This window comes from Drosophila navojoa, chromosome 5 (assembly GCF_054131105.1).
Source record: "Drosophila navojoa isolate 15081-1374.11 chromosome 5, UAZ_NAV_1.0, whole genome shotgun sequence".
NCBI classification, from domain to species: Eukaryota; Metazoa; Arthropoda; class Insecta; order Diptera; family Drosophilidae; genus Drosophila; species Drosophila navojoa.
This window is the reverse complement of record NC_142893.1, coordinates 20,266,240-20,289,727: the sequence shown is the minus strand read 5'-3', so window position 1 is coordinate 20,289,727 and position 23,488 is coordinate 20,266,240. Positions and strand designations below refer to the sequence as shown.

At 35.0% G+C, this 23,488-nt stretch overlaps 2 protein-coding genes across 7 annotated transcripts; both read left to right on the top strand.

The window, feature by feature from the left end:
- Positions 1-706: 706 nt before the first annotated feature.
- Prip (aquaporin prip) lies at positions 707-9,101 on the top strand. Of its 2 annotated transcripts, none has more exons than XR_001925722.3 (5): positions 707-926; positions 7,232-7,458; positions 7,518-7,661; positions 8,152-8,673; positions 8,746-9,101. XR_001925722.3 is itself a non-coding variant. In XM_018105292.3 (5 exons), the coding sequence occupies exons 2-5, from the start codon at positions 7,267-7,269 to the stop codon at positions 8,779-8,781; spliced, it is 795 nt and encodes a 264-aa protein (XP_017960781.1). In that variant the 5' UTR covers positions 707-926; positions 7,232-7,266; the 3' UTR covers positions 8,782-9,101. The 2 variants fall into 2 exon arrangements, 1 of the variants encoding a protein (XP_017960781.1); XM_018105292.3 differs by having other exon boundaries at positions 8,152-8,574.
- Positions 9,102-9,557: 456 nt separating this feature from the next.
- Positions 9,558-22,613, top strand: qvr (glycosylphosphatidylinositol-anchored protein quiver). 5 transcript variants are annotated; one of them, XM_018105296.3, is made up of 7 exons: positions 9,558-10,124; positions 12,756-12,873; positions 12,933-13,009; positions 13,526-13,573; positions 15,159-15,215; positions 16,891-17,037; positions 17,140-22,613. In XM_018105296.3, the coding sequence occupies exons 3-7, from the start codon at positions 12,961-12,963 to the stop codon at positions 17,364-17,366; spliced, it is 528 nt and encodes a 175-aa protein (XP_017960785.1). In that variant the 5' UTR covers positions 9,558-10,124; positions 12,756-12,873; positions 12,933-12,960; the 3' UTR covers positions 17,367-22,613. The 5 variants fall into 5 exon arrangements, with proteins under 5 accessions (XP_017960785.1, XP_017960787.1, XP_017960788.1 ...); XM_018105297.3 differs by lacking the exon at positions 9,558-10,124 and adding an exon at positions 10,275-10,359; XM_018105298.3 differs by lacking the exon at positions 13,526-13,573 and having other exon boundaries at positions 9,563-10,124.
- Positions 22,614-23,488: the final 875 nt, after the last annotated feature.

Genomic DNA, 23,488 nt, shown 5'->3' with positions numbered 1-23,488 from the left:
TATGGACTTTACTTTGTATTATCTAATCCAGATTCTCTTTAACTTTAAATAAATTATTCATCAATTTTTAGCCAGATGGTTGATTCCGATACTAGACTAAATAATGAGCGAATAATAATCTTATTATGATCTTTTCAGCTAAATTGCATTGACGTATCAACATTTAATTTTGTATAAATAACTGTTATATATTTATCTAAACATTGTTGTCATAGACATACTCAGCCGAATATATCTACTGAAGAAGATATTTCTATAACATATACATACGATTTTACTTATTCGTTAATATATGTAAGTATATCATAAGTATTATATATGTATATTTCTTAAGTTTTGTTTATCTTAATATAAGAATGCATAAGAAAAAAAACCATATATATTCGTACACATTTACTTCTCTTAAGCCTTACTAGCTCAAATAAGTAGCTAAGTAAAAGAAACAAAAATCGTTGCTGATAAGAAACACAAAAATAAAATTGTTCACCATAAAAATGTACGATTTCATCTTGAACCTTTATGACTAATGTAAGCTATAAATAATAGCAGTAGCAATTATAGTGGCTACCCAGTAAGTGAATTTAATAAATCTAAACATAAATACCATGATTTCGATTCATCACATTTTCTATAGATGGGGCCCACTGTGCAGCGCAGTGCGCTTAACTTTTCGCTTTTTGTGTTCGCCGTCTTCGAACTTTGCGGTTTTTATGGCGCGCAGTGTTTGTTGTTAAGTCCAAGTGCGCGGATCGTTTAGAGGAGGTCTGATCGACTCCTGCCTAGATAAGTTTAATTTTGTCGTTGAGTCTTTTGTGAGTTTTAAACATTTTGGTGTGTACATAATTGAAAAGGTGGCATTTATTGCATGTTTCCGAGGTGTCAATAAGCTGTTGAGATTGTTGTAGAGCTATTGTATATAAAACAAGGTAAATATGCTAGAACAAAACGTATCGAATTTGCCAATTAACAAATGCACATTTTACCTTCTGTCATACTATTTCATATTACGCTTTGCACAAGTCTTCATTTCGTTTGTTGAACTTGCTATTAATTTACTATGCATAAAACTGTAATCGGAACTACTGTATATAATATATACTTTGATGCCAAAATATTTGATCAGGATATAAATTAATATATCAAAATGCTCAATTTATCTTGTACTGATAAATTATGTTTTCTTTTCGTTTCTCAAATAACTTCCTTGGGTACGTTGAACTTGTTATAAAAGTGTTATATTCAAAAGAGTAAAGAGAAGCATAGAACATCCCACATATGCTGACTACTGTTATACTATTATATTTTTTATTCCACTATCCACAAGACTTTCTGGCATATACAAAAATTGCCCCACATACAAAATATAAATAAAACGTAGGATTTCGAGTGTGACAATTGCGTCTACACACACACACACACACACGTTTGGTCTGCTGTTATACACTGAATTTATTACCTTGCTATTGATCTCATTTCTTAACTATGCTTTCGCTTTACTTGCTGCTCTTTTGACCGACAATCCCAAAAGATGATCTCAGCAAGACACAGAATTTTGGACTCAAAACACACGTGAGATTATAAAAAAAAAAAATTCAAATTGTCTTCGACTTTAGTGTAAATTGAATCAAGAAAACGAAATAAAGAGTACAAAGTATTCTGAGAAAATGCTTACATGAAAAATTGAGATGTAAAGATATGAGTTTCATTAGAAAATGATGCATTGCTATAAAAAAAATATTTGTATATGTATATGTATTTAAATGTATACTAAAATAAAAATGTATTTTGGCTAAATGCTGAATTTGTAGCCACAGAAATTACTTTAGATATTATATTTATATATATGTCGGACTATAAACAAGACCCCTTTATTGTAAGCGCGGCGATGCGTGTAATCATGCGAATTTAGCTATACAAATATAACAGATTTGCATATGACAAAGTTGAGCTCCATTGTGCAGCTAATTAGAGAAACTAATCATACCGTGTGTGATACAGAGAGAATAATCAGATTATTTCAGTTACGTGGCCGGCCTTAGTTTGGGATTTAATGGTTCGTAACGTGCGTACGATAAGCTTTATTTTTAATTTATTTTACATCTGTTACTTCAGCTCAGCTCGAACTCAATACAAAGTTTTTTTTTTTGCTCGCGCTGCATACAAATTTCTATTTGTGGTTTAAGTGAGTTTTATGTCTATTTAAGTGACAAAGTTGCGACTGTGGCATGTGACGATAATATCAAGGCATGTCATCAGCCCCTACAAATGGAGAGACTTTGCTCAGTGGGCTGCGGCTTATCTCCAGTAGAACAGTTTGTGTGTATGCGATGAGCATATGGCAAGACTTGTCATCAGCCTTGAGCATTGGCTGGCACTGATCTTCAGCAAAACACTTTAATGCAGCATATAAGAATGCTATCAGCATCTGGCATTAATAATTCGAATATTCGAGTATAACACTTTCTATATATACGATGATTATATAGCAGGCATGTGATCATCGTCTACAAGTGAATATTTGAAGCATGTATAACAATTATATGTATGCGATAATCATATGAAGTATTTTAATATTTTGAGCATTGGACTGAAGTATAACACCTTTTAGGCTATATCCATAATATCAGCTGAGGCTAATAAAAAATATTCATATAGAATCATCAATTCAACACGTTGTATATACGCCTTGTACTTTGATATTTACTGGACTGACTTCCAGTATAACACTACATATGTACACTATTAAAACGTCATTAATTGATCAGCCTAACAGTATAACACTATGTAAATGCCACGATTTTTATCCTATTTATATAAGGACAGACATTTTGATAAAATTGCTATGGTATAACACTTATTTTGAAGATTCCATATATTGACGAATTCGACATCTGATCAGAAATTTTTTATATTAATTCAATTTGTTTCATATTTATGTCATATATATTATATGTTATTCATTTCACATAATGTTTGACTCGTAATATTGATAAGATGTCACCAATAAATTGAATAGCTGACATCAAATGAGAGCATTAGCTTTGTCAATTAAAAGCATTTTAATTACTTGGTGTTTAAATTAAATTTATTATATTGTTAGTTAATTTAATGGGATCGACTGACTGACACAGTTCATGAACTTTTGTGTGCCGATTCTGGAATTTCTTTCAAATGTATGCGTGTATTTTATTTTATTTTTGTATTTAATATTTTTTTTTGACGATTCGGAAGGTGTCAGAATGCAGTATTCCGATTATAGATGTTTCGCAGTTGGAATTATTTGCGGCGGCGGCGTCTTTTGTTTCATTTGTGTGCAAGAATTCAGTTAATTTGTGTGCGGGTCGTTAATTTGTTGAGCAAACATTGAGCAAACTACACGATTCTCAAATCAACAAAATATCACGCACGAGCGCAATTACAGAATTATTAAATACAATATGTATTTGCACATGAATCGGACTTGATTTTGGCTACAGAAATACAACAAATAGAAATAAAAACGGATCGGCATTGTTTTGTGTTCCTATTGCTAAAACTAATCGTTAAGAGATAAGCTTCTCTTGATTAATTTTCACTATTGTACAACTGGAACACGCTATCATTGCCACTTGAGAGTATTGAATTGATAAATATACTTTGAGGCAGGTGTTAAAAAAAACAATGTAAAGGTTCTTAACTCTGATTAACAATAGCAGCATTGGAATATCGCTTAGACACATCGTAAAACCCATAATATTTAATTGAAAAATTTTGTGGGAAATACTCATTAAATGTATAATTCGTTTTAAGTAATAAAGCTAATTACAAAATTCTTATGGCCCAAGGTGCTATTAGATGAATAATCTTCATGACAAATAACTTAACCAAGTAATACCCTAGCAGAATATATGAGATACAGAAGACTCATGAGCAACCCAAGTAGCTGCAGTTATATATTTGATTAGATTGACTAGTTTTAAATATACTCGATTAGTGCTATAATCTCAACATGTTATCTACAGACTGTGTGAGTATAAATTATTCAGTGAGTCAATATAATCTTTTCACATCATAAGAGCAGAATATAGATCGAACTAAATGGTTTTGACTATGTTGATTTTGGGAGTATAGTAGAAATAAAGTATAAATTAGGTTAATGCCATAAATAAATGCAAAAAATATTTCAACATAAAGAATATAAATTGATTTATTGAATTGATGAAAAGCAGAAATAACTTCTGAATTATTTATAGAATATTAAAAAGCAATTGTGTTACATTATAATAAAATTAATATGATTTCAAAAAATACGAATTAAGAAGAACTTTCATAAACAATCTACGATTGACGGAGTAATCAGCATTTGCTGAAGCTATTTTGATAATCGTATGTAATTTAGATGGAACTTAAGGAACGTCGAGATTGAGGTGCGCCAGCTGTTGTCAACCAATTGAAAATATCTTTGTCAATTCAGCAATCTGAATTTATGGCAAGTCCCAAACAAGATGTCACCTCGAACATTTATCTATTAACGGCCGGCAATTAAACTCGAAAGCGGAATGGGAATCGATATCAAAAGAGCACTTGAAGTCATGTGTCTGATATATTGATATATTACAAGCTCCCACTCAAACGTCACTGGCAACCGTCTAGAAAGTGACCTGCTATCACATACCCTGGAATCCAAAATTGAGTTTATCCGTGAAGAATAAAAAAAAACTTGGGATATTAATATTATAGAAAATTTCACTTTATTTTCGCTATCTATTCTATTTCTGCCTTTCCCTCTTATTTTATAGGGTATTCAAAGTTCTCACTGTGAACTTTTCATATTGAGACTTGCATTAAAAATGTAAAAAATATTAAAAAAGCAAAAATAAATAAATGGAAAACTTGCATAAAAAATAAAAATAAAATCTTGTTTTCAAGTCTAAAGTTTTCATTTCGAATTCAGCATTGCGTAATCGTTGATTGATATTTATGGCAAGTCTCTGGCTCTTAGAACACATTTATCATGCGTTTCATCTAAAGTAAAGTATGATTGTTGTTGTTGCTGTTGTGGCTGTGGTTGTGTCTGATATGTTGCTTTGCGATGGCATGGCCAACCGCTTGTAACCCATTTTTGGCCTGGCAACTGCTCTTGACCGTATTGCGAGCAGCACTTGCGCCAAATACGAAAAGCAAACAGACGACCCGACCATAAGCAGGCTGGGCGGATGAGGAAGGTCAAGAGGGGCAGCAGTTATAGCTAATCAATTAGGCTGTGGCTCAAGTACTTATGTTCCACTCTGCAAGCGAAAGAACAGAGAGAGAGAGGGAGGGAGACGGGCAGAGGTTCCAGCTGCTGTAGCTTATCCCCCAGATCCGAGCCATGCGTGGTTGAGGTTCAAGGGCAAACTCATACAATGTCATTCTCCAGGCAGGGTGAGGGCAGCTGCCAGCGATTGGAATCATGCATTCAATTAGGTTAAGCCTCAAATACTCATACACACATATGCCGCTCTGCAGTCAATATTTATCATTTAATATTTACCCCAACTTCGCGACTTGTTGCCAATTATGCAAATAATACTCTATTCTATATGCTGATAATGAAATCGCCACAATACGCAGTTGAGCCAATAGTTGCTTAATGCTCAATTAACAATTTTTCATATGTTTATTTGCTATTTAAGTGACGTCTAAGGCCAACGTCCCTAAGAGTGTAGAGTGGAGTGGAGAGTGGGATGTGTAGAGTGTATGTATGGAGTAGAGTGGAGTAGAGAAAAGAGTTAAGCGTTAAGAGTAGAGCAACGCAGTGTGTAAGGAATGTACATAGCGTGTAGAGAGTGTAGAGTTGTAGAGTATTTGGAGTACTTTGAGTGTGTACTACACACTGTGCAGGGTGTGTAAAGCGCGTCAAGTAAGTGCAGTGTGTAGAGCGTGCAGAAAGCGTAGAGTGTTTATACTATAAACTTTATAGTGAGTAGACTGATAGAGTGCGTTAAGTGTGCACAAGAGTGTAGAGTGAGTAGAGTGCGTAGATTCAAAAGATTGGGAATATATAACACTGTAGACAGTGAAACGTAAGCAGAGTATGTAGACCATGTAGTAAATGTATGAATTGTAGAGAGTGGAACGTATGTAGAGTACTCAACGCATGTGGATGGTGTAGAGAGTGTAGACTTTAGCGTAAAGTGTTTGGATAGTTCAGAGTGAGTAGTCGAATGTAGAGAGTATATCATAGAAAGTGTGTAGTGATTGTAGAGAGTGAAGCGAATGTAGAATTTAGAGTATATGGGGAATGTAGACAGTGTAGATAGGGTAGACAGTGTAGGGAGTATATATGTATATATATAGAGTGCTTATAGATTCATAATGAAGAGTCGAGTGTATAGAGTGTGTAAGAATAGTAGTGGAAGAGACTAGAATTGAGTAGAGTAGAGTATTCTACTTTAAAATAGGGTGTTAAGGTTGTGGAGGGAATGTCGAAAGTGCTGGCGGTGTATAAGGACTTGTGAACCTTAAGATTGTAGAGTGCTTATAGAATAAAGTGAAGTGGTCAAAATGTGAGTGTTTAAATAGGGTTGAATTTTTAGAACAATTGATGAGTAATGAAGTGTTTAGTAATGTGTTTTTAATTTTCTTTTTTCCCTTGGATACAATAAATTGCGAATTTCTTAAAATATAAATACTTATCCACTAAACTTACTAAAGTATTTTTCTTCCGCATCGCCAACATTCTGCTAAACACTTAATTATGCCAATGCATTGCAATGGTTCCAGAATCCCATTCGTCTATTACTTTTATCAATTCAATTGAGGCTTTAGCTCGAGAATTGGCTCTGAAAACCAATGTATACCAATGAAAACAAACTCAAAGACATTAAAAATCAGATTAAGAAGAAGACATAAATATATATATCACATATGGGTATTTTCCCCATTCAGTGAAATGGAATGCATATCTAAGCGCTTCTCTGACAGTCAATTTAATTGCCTGTGTCTCTAGCTGCAAATGTAACTGTGGAGGTGTCGGAAAACCAATTATGTAGCATGACAACGATGTCATCAAACGGATATGGCTGTCATAGACATTACTCATTCATATTCGCATCGAGTCCGGCTGGTCTGTGGCCCGTATTAAGAGCTGCATTCAAATGCGGTCATCGCCCACTTATGCTTGACAATTGTTCAGTTCCGAGCAGAGAGTGCACATACATACATTATTAATAGACCTCTTGGACTGTGTCTCGTGTCTTGTGTGTTGCAGTGTGTCATTGTCTAGCTGATCGCCACCTGAAGAAGATGGGCAAGTTCGAGTATTCCCTGGGTCTCAATGAGTTCAAGTCGAAGGATCTGCGTCTCTGGCAGGCGCTCATCGGCGAGTTCATTGGCAATCTGATATTGAACTTCTTTGCCTGCGGCGCCTGCACACAGCCCGAGGATGGCACATTCAAGGCGCTGGCCTTTGGCCTGGGTGTCTTCATGGCCATTACGGTAAGCAAAGCTTGACTGCGCGATTGATTGATATGATTGATTGATATTAACTCCGCTAGATCGTGGGCCATTTGAGCGGTGGCCATGTCAATCCAGCTGTTACCGTGGCTATGCTGGTAGCGGGTCGGATCAGCGTGCTGCGCGCTATCCTCTACATTGTGTTCCAGTGTCTGGGCGCCATTTCAGGCACGGCGGCTGTTAAGGTGAGTAATCAATTGATATGATAATAAAAACAAGTATATGAATCTAATACATTCACTAACAAGTTATGTCAAAAATATAATGATCCCTAGATATTTAGTTTATTGGGCTATTAGTTTTAACAACTTAAAATTAAATTATTCAATATTTGTAAATACTATATATAATTGAATAATATTTATGGAAGACGTATTATATTCGTATTTTAAATAAATAAATCATAATAAATAAATCATATAATTGCTAGTTTCACATCAAAAATTGCAGTCGTTAAATTAGTTTACTTTATTCCAATATAAATTAAAATAACAATACTTAAAAGTAAAGAAAAGTTTGCAAACACAATTATTTAAATTTTGGTATTGCTATACAAAACAATATCAACAATAAATACATTTAAATATTTGAAAAGACTTAGTTTACAATCTAGAGAGAATAGATATTTCTATATAGCATATAGTCTATGCTCAAGAAATCTCTTGGCCATTCCAGATCCTGCTCGACTCAAACTATCACAATGGACTCGGTCACACCAGCCTGGCGCAGAATCTGACGGAGCTGCAGGGCATGGGCATTGAGTTCTTCCTGGGCCTCGTGCTGGTGCTGACCGTGTTTGGGGCCTGCGATGCCAACAAGCCCGACTCGCGGTACACCGCTCCCTTGGCCATTGGCATGGCGGTGACCCTGGGCCACTTGGGCACCATTCATTATACGGGCGCCAGCATGAATCCGGCACGCACTGTGGGCACTGCTTTTGCCACGGGCAATTGGAGCGCCCATTGGATCTACTGGGCCGGCCCTATACTGGGCGGCATTGCGGCCGCGCTGATCTATACTCAGATACTGGAGGCGAAGGACACGCCCAAGAGCAGCGAAAACGCTGAGAAATATCGCACGCATGCCGATGAACGTGAGGTGAGAGCTTTTGCGGCTTGGCATGACAAGAGTTTCTATTGAAACAACACACACACACACATACACACACACCTTCACACCTACACTCACACTCAGATTGTAAATAAGTAGCCTGATAGCCTCATATAATACACAGCTTGACTTCTTTTTAACTCCTTCGTCCCTTTACAGCTCCGCAAACTGGAAGGATCACGCGACTATGCCTAGTCCTATGAATATCCTGTATAAACATCCTGTTCGAAGGCCACTCACAGCCCGTCGAGTCGCCAGTCGAAATGCTCAACAAGAATTGAAAGGGAATTCGAAGGAATTGCTTTCGTCCAGATTCCGTTTCGCTACAATCTTGAATAATATTTTCGTATACGTGTTAATTTATATATGTATGTGCGAGTATTTATGTTATATTATTTATGCAACATCATTTTAAACACTAATATTTAATTTAAGCTGTGCTTAACCCCACACAAATTCAAGCAAACTACTTCTATACAGATTTCAGTTCATAATAAAGAGTATTATCCACAAAATATACACAATGCATTTTCTGTAAATTAATTGTAGAGTTACTCCTAAGGTAACCGAAAGAGCAAGCTGGACCATCAAACCATGTTGTCCATTCAGCTTTTAAAAATTAATAATATATAGAGAATTCAGAATAACCTATGCTTCTATAGAATATAGCATCTGTCTATATGAATGACTCTGTTTAATCTACTGTAACAGCAAGCTAATTCGTTTCGTTATCGTATCGTAAGACTTACGACATTCAGTGTTAGCCTTCATAGCTGTTCAATCGGCAAAGCAGTTGAAAAGCTCATATCTAAAGCTTTTAAAGCGTTTGCCAATACTGGAATATGTTGGCGCCAGAAGCTTAACAGTAGCAGAAAGCACACACACACACACACACACATGCACGCACAGGCAGCAGGCAGTGTTTGAAAATAGCAACAAAATGCCATGCGCCAAAGTGGAGAGAGAAAGCACAGAAGGAAAATGGAAAAATGTAGCTCATAGACTCAGTTGCTGTCGTTGCGTGTTGGCTGAAAGCGTAAAAGACACAAATTGTCGCTTGTAAATAAATAGATGACAATAAATATAAATAAAATTAATAAATTAATATACTAAATAATAAAATCTACACATATGAAAATTAGTGAAGAATGATTGTGATTTCCAATTGCATAAAGTGTTAATTCAAGCAACAAATTTCGTGTCGACTGCAAATAGAAGATTCGAAAACGAAAACGTCAAAGTAAAGGAAGCATAATCAATATGAATTCACGCTGTTAAAGCCAACAGCCTTGCAATTGTGGGCAAGTCAGCCGCTACACGGGCCGAGAAGCTAAAGAAAACGGTCAACTTAGGCGAGTATAAGCAGAAAAAACTGCATTGGGTCGCGTTTGGCCCACTTTTGGGCAGCCAAATCGATTTCTAGTTGCATGTGTATTATGAAACACCTGCGCGACTATTGAGCCAGCCCGCAGGACAGTGCTCCTCCGGTCGCGAGTTAACACCTTGCCAATCAATACAATCACGTGCAAGTGCAAAAGGTAATAAATGTTCCATTTCGCCTAAGAACAGAAAGTTAAAATAATATGAGCAATGAAAAAGAACCAAACTCAAACTACATACAAAAGCAAAATATTAAAGTGCGTGCGAAGAAGGAAACACGCAGTCCGTCTGCCCTGCCGATAGAGTGAGAGCGAGAGAGAGGGAGAGAGAGGGAACGCACGCCTCAAAGAGAGTCGACAAAGAGCAAAGGCCAGCGTGAGAGCGTGTGTGCGTGTGAGTTGCAGCTGTGTGCGTGTTGTTTACATTGGCTCGCGCTCTGCTCTCTCTGCTCTCTGCTCTCTCCGTCTCAGCTGTGCTTCAGCCTGTGGCGCGAGCCCTGCTTAATAACCGGCTACTGTAAAGGGCAATAACAGTTGTTTGACAGCAACAATTAATTAAATCATTTAGCTAAGCACATACTCGAGCGAAATCAGCGCCCCATTTATACATGTGATAGCTGCCAATTATATATACAAACACACCCACACTGACACACACATTTGTTTGTTGCCATAAATCAAGCACTCGCCGGGTGGAAACACAATAATAAACAACAAAACAAACCAAACTCTATAGTCAGTGGCTATAATAAAAATAAAACCTTCACCCAAAATCTGTCAATAAAGAAGAACAAAGTGTGTGTGTGTGTGTGTGTCACACAGATACACATATGTACGTACTCTACTTATACACTTAAAGCTTTGGCGGTTTATTTCTGTTCAGCGCAAATGATGCGAATTCCTCATGTCATCTGCAGAGAAATGCGAATTTTAGTGTCTGCTAGTAACACAATGTTTGATTGAAAATTTATAGTACAGTGTAGCCTGACTAACTCGGATTGTTTACAAAATGTTTTATTCGATTTTTCAATTACTATTATTTTATACCAGTTTTCATTTTTATTTAAGAAAGCATATTCATGTATTCCTATGTATATATGTATATGAGATCAGGTATAATTATTATAGCTAACATTATATTATTATCATGATAGAATAAAATTTGTTGAATAGTAATGTACATATTATAAATATACATATATATAAAAAAAAAAAAACGAATACTTGATAGTTTTAATTAAATAAAGGGAAATAATTGTAGGTTTATATTAGAGTAACCTGCTCTGAATGAAACAGTCTCGAAACAGATCTTAGCAGAGACCCGAATCTGATATCTGATGAAAATACATTCAAATGCATATATATGCACATAAATGCTTTCACACATACATACATGTACATGTGAGTCCAATATGTATAGATTATGCATTATCTTTTTTGTGGGATACTTCCTTTATAGCCTACTAGAACACCTTTGCCTCCAGCATACTTAATCCTATATGCGACGCACACACACACACATGTAAATATACACAAGTATATTTACATTGACAGAAGCGCAGGTCGCTCTCGATGGGTTCAATGCACACACTCACATGTGTACACACACACACACTCACACACAGGCACACATTGATTGGCTTTGCCACACACTCTATTGACATCAATGGCAGCGATGTCATTTGGTCTCGCACATTGACCTAGAACACTTATTAGAGGTTATGCGTTGCTATAAATAGTTTACTCTCCATATGCATGGATAATGCTCAAAATAAATATAGATAAATCTGTTGAAATATATTTATTTATACGTATACGTATGCGTCTGTGTGTGTGTGTGTGTTTGTGTGTGAGTGTTCATATGACGTACATACGAGTTGGAGGCCAACGAAGCGGAAATTTCGTAAAGAATTATCATCAAAATTTTGGGATCATTAAATACTTCGTCATTTATGGCACATTTAAATGCCACGCAAAGCTACAAAGTTCTTTCAAATGTCTTCAATAATTTGTTTATAATTCGGTGTGGATAGATCTATTAATATGCACAAACTTTCACTTGAAATCAAGTTGATTTTTCTTTGAATATAGCATAATTTATTATCACTAAGGAACTTTTCTCCACACACACACAAGTGTGAGCCTAATTTGTTTTGACAGCTGTCAAATGCAATTTATTGATTCAGTAGAAGAAGTAGAAGAAGAAGAAAAACATGTTAATATCCAGTTCGTGAACTTTAAACAAGTTTACAAAATCTCTCAACTGTAGTAGACAATTTAGAAAATTTAGACTCCTTTGCCTTGTTCATTTATAGCATGTGTGTAGAGTGTGAAAAATCTGACCATGATCTTAGGAAACAGACTGAAATTTGGAATATATACTTAAAATTTAAATAAAATCCAACAATTATATACAATGTTAGGAAAGGTAGAACGACTTCCAACTTCTCTTGTGGTTTGTCTATTGATAGAGTATCATTAGATATGAATATTTTATCTACATATACAAAACTAAGTGATGTATGTCTCTACCATAGTTGAACATTTTTGTCTTTCTTAGAAAATTAGAAAATATCCACTCCTATTAAATTTTCTCTCAAAAAAGACAAACAATGTCAGCATTCTATTTATAGATTTTCTGGCTATATTAATTTTGGAATAAATTTTACAATTTTAGCGGAGCGCTTACCATATAAATTTAGTCGGATGTTTATATGAATTTTATTGCATATACAGACAACTAATATAAATATTTTTATTATAAACAAATATCAACCTCTCCACCTTCAGTTGCGATACATCGTAATAGATAGGAAGTTATGCAGCTGGACAGCTCCAAGTCTTAGCGCTTCTATGCCGAAACGGGCTATCAAACACAATTTCAATCATATCGAAACGAGTTAGACAGGTAAGATAGCCAAATTCTATGTTTATATACATATTTATATATATATTTGTAAATTACAGAACTAAGGAGTGAAGTCATCAAACAAGGATGTGGACTAAAGAAAGCGCAGCCAGACAATGGCTGCTGGCCCTGGCAGGTAAAGACACCATAAACGCAATCGACAGCAAGTGATTACGATTAAGTATTAATACACAATTAAGGCCAGCCAACAAGTAGCGAGCAGCTGCTTTATGGGCCAATACTTGTTTTTATTAGCCAAAAAGTCGAAGGCAAACGCGAGGCACTTCAAAGACCCCACAAAGATTATTTACGAGCGCAGAATGGAAGCAGAATCTTGTTGATATGTTTTACTATAATCGTGAACCAATATAGAATGTGTGAAGTGTATAAATAGACAAACTAAATATGTGCCACAACCAAAAACACACAAATACACTCAGACACACACACACAAAGACACATTTGACAACGTCAGGCAACGCGTCGTATGAGCGATGTGCTAACAGATGAGCAAACAACATGAATTTTGTGTGTGGCTTGAAGCGTAGAAGATAATAACAGTTTGATATCTGACTCTCCCTCTAAATTAGTTAGTAATTGCCTTCATTTTGATCAAAAATTAATTTAACAACGATTTCGTTTTTCACACAAGTTTTTTTGGCATTGGCAAAATTCGGTACAGCTGATAATTGTTTTCCAAGTAAGTTTTAGTTTTCGGTTTCAAAATTCATTCAACGATTTCTGTTTTGCATATGGTTTACAGAACCTTGTTTTACATTTTGCGTTTCATTACTAAAAACTAATCGTGTATATTATTTAGTTATGTATTTGTACTAAAAACAAAATCCAATATCCAAAAACTTCAGCTAGAGCTTAAAGTATTTTTGCAGTTTTTCAAAACAACAACAATTACATAGATAAAATTGAGCTAATATTGATTTTTTAAATGAATGAAAATATAGAAATATAGAAAATTAACTTTCCTATTTCTATATATTGCTAAATTGAAAACCTTTAGACTGACTGAACTAAAGTGTAAATACTTTTTATTCTAAAAATCTTTCTGAAAACTATATAAATGATATTTGATTCTACTGCAAGTTTGTCTTAAAGCAGCTGAGTTGCCGTCCCCTGTAAAATAAACGTAAATAAGTTAAGTAAATGCCACAGCAGTTGATTGAGTTCGGTTGCCTTCAGTTGAGTTTTGCTGTTCCTGTCGATTAATCGTATTAACATTCGTATATAAATACATATACTCCTTGAACACACACACACACACACTCACACACACACACCCACAGTCCCACAGTCACAGATGACGATCAGCAAGAATGTGTCGTGTGCTCGTATCATGTCTTGCGTAGCCAAAGGGTACATATCGTAATGAAACACTGTACAAATGCATTTACAAAACCTAAACAAATATGTATAGATACTTATAAGTCTAACTGTTTCACAAACTGTGTAATTACTCCCATCCTTGACAGCTGCTCTCTACACCCTCTCTACTCTCCACACTCGCTACTAATTGTACTCCACTATAATCGTAGGTCAGGTTATTCTGTTCTTTTCAGTTTTCATTTGTGTGTGGCGCGCATCCAACCCCAGAGTTTGTATATCCCACGTTCCCAATGCATGCACAGTCCGTTTAATGGAATGGTACAATAAATTGTAGAGCACAGTATAATATATGGCAGGTCTATAACAGATGAGATGTTATTGTGGTGGGATGATAGACATAATATAGAAGAGTATATCAAAGATTATAACACTATGTATATATACCATGTATAACAAAAAGCTATAAAAGTTAAATATATAACACTGTGTATAACATATTGTATAACATTGCATAATACATTGTATAGCACATTATATGGCGCTTTACATAACACTGTATAACAGATGAAAGGTGTAAATGACATATGAAATATATAACATGAATAATATGGTATACAGTAGCATACAGAATATCGAAATGTTTTAACAATATGTACATACTCGAAATGGATTAGTCGAAGCTGATCCTGTGCTTATTCAGCGTCCTGAAATTTAATCTGATATGTTCGAAATTAGATGTCCTAATTTCTATTAGATATACATATATGTAATAATGAATAATCTATGATAACCCTAAGCCATTCCATTGAGTGCGACCTGTGCCTGAAATGTCCTTTGTAAATGTATATTTGTATCTCTCACACCTTTCCACACAGCAACTGTGAACGGTTCATTTTCATCTTCCTGTCTTCTACTTTGCTCTTCCTCTTATTGTTTATTTGCAGCCATATTTGGATTTCTGACTTTTGTATGGATTCCATCAGCCTCAGCCGAATGTCAAAGTATGAATCCATTAATCCTCTACCTATATACAAATGCTTAAATAAATACTATATAATAATCTTTTTTGGCAAAAAAAAAACGAAAAGAATAACAACATACAAAAAAAAAATTCTATTTGTAATAATTTGAAAATTTAATTAACTCAAGTGAAAATAGAGAATTCAGAACTTTTCTTTATCGGCATTTTGTTCAGAAAGGCTCTGTGAATACGCAACTAATTGTCTATAAATGTTTTGATACACCTACTATGTGCCTATTTATTTCATTTTACTCTCAGTCCAGCCCCTCTCTCAAAGCCTTTGCTTTTCTTTTATATCTAAATTGATTTCCTAAATATCAAAAAATCAATTCTAACATTTCTATCAACATTTTCTTTCGATCTGAACTTTGCATATTCCAAGAACCCAAAAGCTTTAACTTGACTCGTTTCTAACATTACTTACCTAGATAACTTTTGATCTTTACTTTTCATTTCTCTTCTACTTTTGCAATATATATATGTGTGTGTATGCCTTATTTTGTTGTGCGTGTGTGTGCGTAATACAAAAAAAATGAAAAAACAAATATTCTGCAGAAATTTGTCTCTAACACATTTTCCGATATGACCTTTGACCTTTTATCCCTGACCTTTCATATTTGTGAACCGCATGTAATTTCCCTTTAAAATTAGTTAATCAAAGCATCTTGAATATTTGTTAATCTGTTCATATTTCCTTATCACCGAATGTGCTCTGAACACCTTTGGCTGCTTTTATCGTTTCACAGTTTTTATACACTTTATTGCTTTTTGAGATCAAATATATTTATTTACCGAAAAGTATATTCAAATAAGAATTTTGTTTCTCGTTTTTAAAAGAAATAGTAAGGAATCAGTGTTACCCAAACAATCAGTCATAGTCTGAATATATTCATATACATTTTTTTGTTCAATGCTTAAGTCTGAAAGAAAGTAAAACAAGATCAGTAGATCACTAATAGAGCAATGTTATCTAAATGTATATAATATGTACATTTATCTTTGACTATAGAGTTGATAGAAATGCAAAAATATAAAAGTTATCATATTAAAATCTTTGTACATAAATATATTTAAAGCCTTACAAGCCAAAATATACACTTTTCTTCTCCAAATCAGTAAATAGTACGATCTTAGTAAATTCTTATTATACTTATTTCATTGAAAATTCAGAAGGACGAATATTGCACAAAAGTCAATTTTCTTAGTTGGTTTCTTAGACGAGCATAAAAACTTTATATCTGTTGAAAGCAATCAAATTTTTAGTAATATTTCATTCGCATTGTTATGTACATATATGGAAAAAGGAAGAGTATTTATTATTTTTTTATATTTTTATATACATTTATTTATTATTTATGTTAAGCACAAAAATATTCCGTAGTCTGCAATTAAAAATGATTTCCGTAATGCACGCAATACAACGCTATAATAATGCTATAAAAGTTGCTATTATTTGTAGACACATTTGCATAGCTGTTCGAGTTGAGTTTAGTTTGATTGCATGTATTTCTGTAAGAATGATATACGTAGAGTTAATATCTACTTATATAGACGCTTCTAGTCGAGTAGTTGAAGAACCAGATGAGCAGACGAATTCTGTTTTCGCACTTGATTTATGCTGTTCGGTAATATATATGTTGTGCTCTATACTGCAGCGCGTTCGATTTACTGTTACGAGTGCGATTCGTGGACGGATGCACGGTGCAAGGATCCGTTCAACTACACGGCATTGCCGCGCGACCAGCCGCCGTTGATGACCTGCAATGGCTGCTGTGTGAAGATGGTGCGACATCAGCGATCACGTAAGTTAAACAGTTAACGAGTCACGAGTCACATATCGCATGTCACGTGTCACGTGCCACGTGTCACGATATGTGGGTTGATGCCTGTCCTTGTACTTGCAGCCTACGAGGTGGTGCGACGCATGTGTACGTCACAATTACAAATCAATTTATTCATGGTCGATCACGTGTGCATGATGGAAAGTTCAGGCAATGGACATATGTGCTTTTGTGAGGAAGATATGTGCAATTCTAGTCAAAGTTTATACTCATTCGCTAACGGTTATCAACAAATCATAATCATCACAATGCCATGGCTAATACTGCTCCAACAGTTTGTGCACAGCTAGATCAGCAAATCAGATCAGATTAGATCAGATCCGATTTGATCCGATCCGATCAGATCAGTTAGTTAGTTTTCCCAGAAGCGTTTAAAAGAACAGTACACAAACACACACACACACACACACACACACCAGTAACAGTTAACTAGTGACATATATCATGCCCACACATAGAAGACACATTTACACGTAACTTGAAATTGTTTTGTAGCCCAAGTTCTGATTATTTAAATTTCGCATCTCAAACAAAATGTAAAATGATGTTAATTTTGGTTCTGCAAGCACAGTTAACTATACTCTAATCTATAATAATGCTACGAGTAGATACAAAGTTTGACTGCACATAAACATAGATTACAAAAAACCAAAAAACTAAAACAACTAAAAACCAAAAACAAAAGACGTTGCATAATAAGACTTCCATATAAAGAAGTGCTGCATACGACTCTCTTACTTATCTAGATATATGTATATACATATACATATATACATATATAAATATCTATCTGTATCTATATGTATATATACATATATCTATATATCGATTAACACAGTCCAATGAATCAAAATGCAAGCTTGCTGCACTTGCCAGACGCATGACATTGAATCTCTTGTACTAGGTACCAGCTACTGGGTACCAAATATGGGGCACCAAGTACTACTTACTAGGTACTAAGTAAAGGGTACTATGTACAACGAGTAGAGTATTTGTTAGGTACTACCTACTATGTACTAAGTAAAGGGTACTATGTACAACGAGTAGAGTATTTGCTAGGTACCAGAAACGAACTTACCTTGGTCTTTGCTACATTAGTACTTGGTACTACTTAAGAACTCAGTTCTACTAAATTTGAAATACTGTGGTATAAGGTACCAAATAATTCTTGAAATTTTATATATTGAAATTTTTAAATTTTGGTATATTACTATATATTATATTAGTTGGTATTTTGGTACTTTGTTACTTTGCTTTTTTACTTTCGTACTAAAGTACATGGTACTTGGTACTTCGGTATATAGTACTTAGTTCCTTGGTTCCTTCAGTACTGTGCCCAATACTTGGTACATTGGTGCTTGGAGTCCCTGGTACTCGAGCTTCAAGTCAGCATCTGAAGTATTTGAAATGCATGTTGTTAATGCTAAAGCATGTAGCGCTTAAGTAGGTACTCGTATCTGTAGTTACATTTCTTTACATTTTGTTACTTACATTTATAGAGACGAAGAGAAAACAAAAACCAAAACCAAAACCAAAACCAGAACACATCTATCATATTATTACTACTCCATATGTTATGTATCATAAGTAAGCCTAACGATCTACTAGGTATATGTGACACGTAGACTACATACCTACGCGAATGTACATACATCAAAACGCAACTGATGAATGGAAACTAAATATGAAACAAAACGAGAAATCGATGAAGATAATGATAAAAAGTATTGTGCAATGGTCAAGTCTGATTGAATGCTTGTCAATTGCCGCATTAACTCAAATGAAATTTGCTCATCATGTTTATATATTCCAAGGTCAAGAGCTTCACGAATGCATAACGTAACTCTTCTTCTTGAATCTCTTAATCATTAAGCTAAGCTCTATGTCCTCTGTCATATCACACATATACTTAGGTCCAGTAGTAACTAGACAACACCCAACACACCACACACACACACAAAAACACCTCAACTTAAGTTCTGTATAAAGAATCGAATCCATTTCATTGTCCTAAGTTTTTGTTAGTCAACAAGTGATAATTAGCCAGTAAGTAGCTCCAAAACCCAGCCCCATACACAGAATTCTGGAAAGAGCTAAATGAAATCGGAGGTAAACTCTCGATGCTAGTCCGAGTTTGCTATAAATCTTGCTGTCTTTCTGTGTACGGGGTATCAGAGTGGTCGGGCAGGCCGACTGTTACGCTCTCATTTGTTAATCATGCTAGTGATAGTTTTAACGGCAAGCCCAACAAATCATTTGTGTACTTATAAATAGATATATTTATAGTTATATTGTAGCTTTTGATTTGATTTCGTTTACACACACACACACACATTATAGCGTAATTATAATCGCAAGTGGAATTTGTAAGAAAAGAATTTGGATTTTTCATTTATGTAATAGACAAAAAAATTGGCATAATCAGAAATAAACATTTTTACTACATATACTTATTTCGTACCTTAATTTAACTCTCTCACTTATACTATCTATCTAACTATCTATCAATATATACTATATAAATCACCTAGATATCAACTTTCTCAACTGCACCTTCCATTTGTAATATATATATATATATATACATATATATACTTTAGTGCCGCCTTTAGTTACATACTAACTTGCTATACTAACCAACTAACTATTCAGGTGTTGCTTTGAAGCTTTAACAATTCATCTCCGTCCAAGCGTGGCGCATGTTCTTTATAAAGTATATACCATATATGAATATAGATGAAGCCTAGCCAAATTGAAAATAAATCCAATCCCTCCCAGCCCCATACCCCGAAGGTAAGTTCCACGAAGCTCTCTTTTGCACTCAACTCTCAGAACGAAGCCGAACTGAAGGACCAGGAGCACAAGACTTCCAATACAGCTGAGATTTGGATATATACTATATATACCCTCTCCCTTGGCAAATCCGGATGTGGCAAACGTTTAGTTTTAGTTACTCTTTTGATTTTTGTACAGTTGAGTTTGTTTTGATTATGTTTTGTGGTATGTTGGTTTATTTGACTATATACATACAATATGCATACAAGTATATACATATTATACATATATATATATTTAGTACTCTATATATATATATATATGTATATTAACCAATTTCGGTTTGTGAATGTGGCAATATTCTATTATAACCAGTATTTTGATTGACAGTTAATGCGTTTCAATGCGAACTAAATTTATTTGCATCAATAACAGTAATACGATCGATCACACACACACACACTCCCACACACACACACACACACACACAGAGATTTGTAGTGCAAAATGAAAAAAGAATAACAAAAACAAACAAACAAAATATTATTTTAGTTTAGTACTTTTTGTAGTTAAAAAATCTCTCTCTCTCTATATATATATATATATATATTTCACTCGCTCTCTATTTATCTCTCTTTATCTCATATTTCTCAAAGCTCTCTCTCTCTCTCTCTCTCTCTCTCTCTATTTTCTTTAACGATCTTTTTACTAATCTATACTTCACGAAACATAGAACTCTTTTAGACACTTCCGTAGTTCACTATAAGCAAACCACACGTCAAATCAAATCAAAGAAAATACTATCCACACACACTTTCCCCATGAGAGATATGCACTCGTTACTGGGATTTGGGATTGGGATTTGGATTATGATTGTAAGCCATGCTAGATACGTATGTAACTTAACCCAATTCTTATTGCAGACCTTTGATATAGAAAAGTTAGATCCGCTTCCTCAAAGTTTCAAGTGCATATCCTAACTGATCTAAAATACAGCACAAAACACAGTTCAGTCTTAGCCAAAAGGAGCCAAATCATAGGAACTAAAATTTTATACCAGGCGCGATTCTAATTCAATCTATTTTTTTCTTCATGAAAGCCCTATCGAAGGGTAGAAAAATAGTTCCGTTTTTTATCCATAAATTCCTCACAATACAAAAAGCACTAAATTAATATCAAGACATTACCAATATAACAGTTAAAAAAGTTGAAGAATATTGGTATTGGTTGTTGAATATTGTAACAGAAAATCAAAAACTCAAACAAAAACAGAAACGAAAACGAACTTGAGAAAAACCAACATTTCCTTATATATGTATATGTATATATACTTTTCTTTTTTTGATTTCGAAAGTTATGTTCATTCAGAAATCGCCTCTATTCAAATCCCGAGATGAGCCCGAGCCCTGTGCGTCGCCTTCTTTGTTGAATCATTATTTCTTCTATGATTTCTTTCATTTCTCGACATGGACACCGAGTCGCTACATACAAGCGCACACACACACACATGCATACATTCACACCTACATGCGCATACAAAAAGAAATACCAAATTGTATTTTGTGCATTGTCACAAGACTCACCAACCCTCTACGAGAGCCATACACCAGACGCCATCCATTTACCGGCACGCATTCGCAATGCATATTGCTGTACGGAGCTTCCTAGCTGCGTATATAAATATGTGCATGCATGTACTTCTTGCAGTTGGGTCGAATGGCCTGTGCTCAGTTCGCCACATTTTGCTCAACATTTCATAGGCATAAGTCGCATTCTGTCCCTCTCTAACAGCAGCTGCACAGGCGCACGCAGTGTGCGCAATTGTTTTTATCGCTCTCTCTCGCAGCGCTATTGCCATACTCGCACACTGTCTCTCTCTCCCTCTATCTCTATCTCGTTTTCCACTCTCAATCACGTTGGATATGCGCTTCCATTACCTAAATACCATTACGATTACAGTTACCGTTACCATTACCGTTATACGCTATGGTGCTTTTTCACATACGCCACCACTGTCTGACTTAAAATTTTTTCATCATGTACGCCATCGCCTACCATGACAGTAGCCGCAATGGCGCGACAGTTGCTCCACAACCAAACGCCACACATGCAAACGTACAGACTGTATGTACGTGAGTGTGAGTGCATGTATGTGCGTTTGCAGTATAATTGTGAGCAAACTGCGCGCGCACATTGCTGTGCAACTGCATACCGTCGGCTCGGCCCTGTGCCTGTGTGAGTGAGTTCGCGTGCGTACGTATGTGTGCGCGCCTGCCTGCCCGTCTGGCTACAAAGCGCACACTGTCACAGGGCCAGCCACCCTTATATGTATACTATGTGAACGTCGCTGCGGCGTAATCAAAGCATCAACAGCAGCAGCAGCAGCAGCAACAACAGCAACAGCCACAGCAGCAGCTACAACAGATTGGGCAACAACAGTAACGACAACAGCAGCAACAACAACAACATCGTCAACAACGGAGTAAAAAGAAACGAAGATGAGCTTTAAGGCTTTTAGTCGCTTTTGCGAAGCTATTCGAACACCAAAAAGCAAAAGCTTTCTATTTGTTCAAGCTATACGCAATTAAATATTTAAGTCTAAATATGCTTTGATTTAGTTATATTCTGATTTTGATTTTCTTTGCCTAAGCCTAAGCTTCTGCAAATTTTAGACTCTCTTTCTTAAGCTCTCTATACATAAGTGTTAAACATTATAAATGTAATACATATAATTAATCACAAAAAGAAGGAAAAAAGAAAACCTTAGTTATCGAAAAAGCTTTAGCTATAATAATTATCCAGCCTTTAGCTGAAATTAACTAGTTCTATAAGAGTTTGTCAAGGTATCAGTTATATTTATTATATGATTACCTTATGAGTACCATAGTAATCCGATATCACAGTTATTTCCAATCTATGAAGTTCAATTAATGTACCTAAAATATAAATTTCAATAAAGCAATCATCCAAAGCAAATCTCCAGACGAAGAAGAAGAAGAACCGCTTTCATATATAAATTCATATATTATTACTTTATTTACAAATAAAAGCGCATCAAATGTGAACTTTTTGCATTTTTTATTATAATTCAATAAAAAAAATAAAATAAACATAAAATAAAAACAAAAAAAATCGATATAAAACCACTTGTTTTCATATTTAGTAAAATGTGGATCCTATCTGTAGTGGAGACAAGAACCTGGAAACATTCTAAATGTAAGCAAGGAACTTCAACTGTTAATTACAGCGATCTTCCAGGATGAGTTTGCTCGCTGACGAGGGCTGCTACATATTAAACATTGTCCAACTACTTCACTTAGCTCTGTCAAAAGCTATGAACTGTGTCACACGAAGACCTGGAGCTGGCATATATTATGAGGAGGACAGAAATAGTTCCAAGTTTAGATTTCGTTTCGGTTCGGTCAAAAATAAATTGTTTCTCGAAATATTGGGTCTTTAACATTTTTTAACCATAATTTTTCGATATTTAAGTATCTGAAACACTACGCTACACACAATATTTTCTCTTATTATTCAGCTCGTTTTAACATTGTTGGCGCGTAACATTTTTTAAATATTCGAGCTATAGAGTAAATAATTGATACTTCGTTAAGTAAATACTACGACAGATACGATT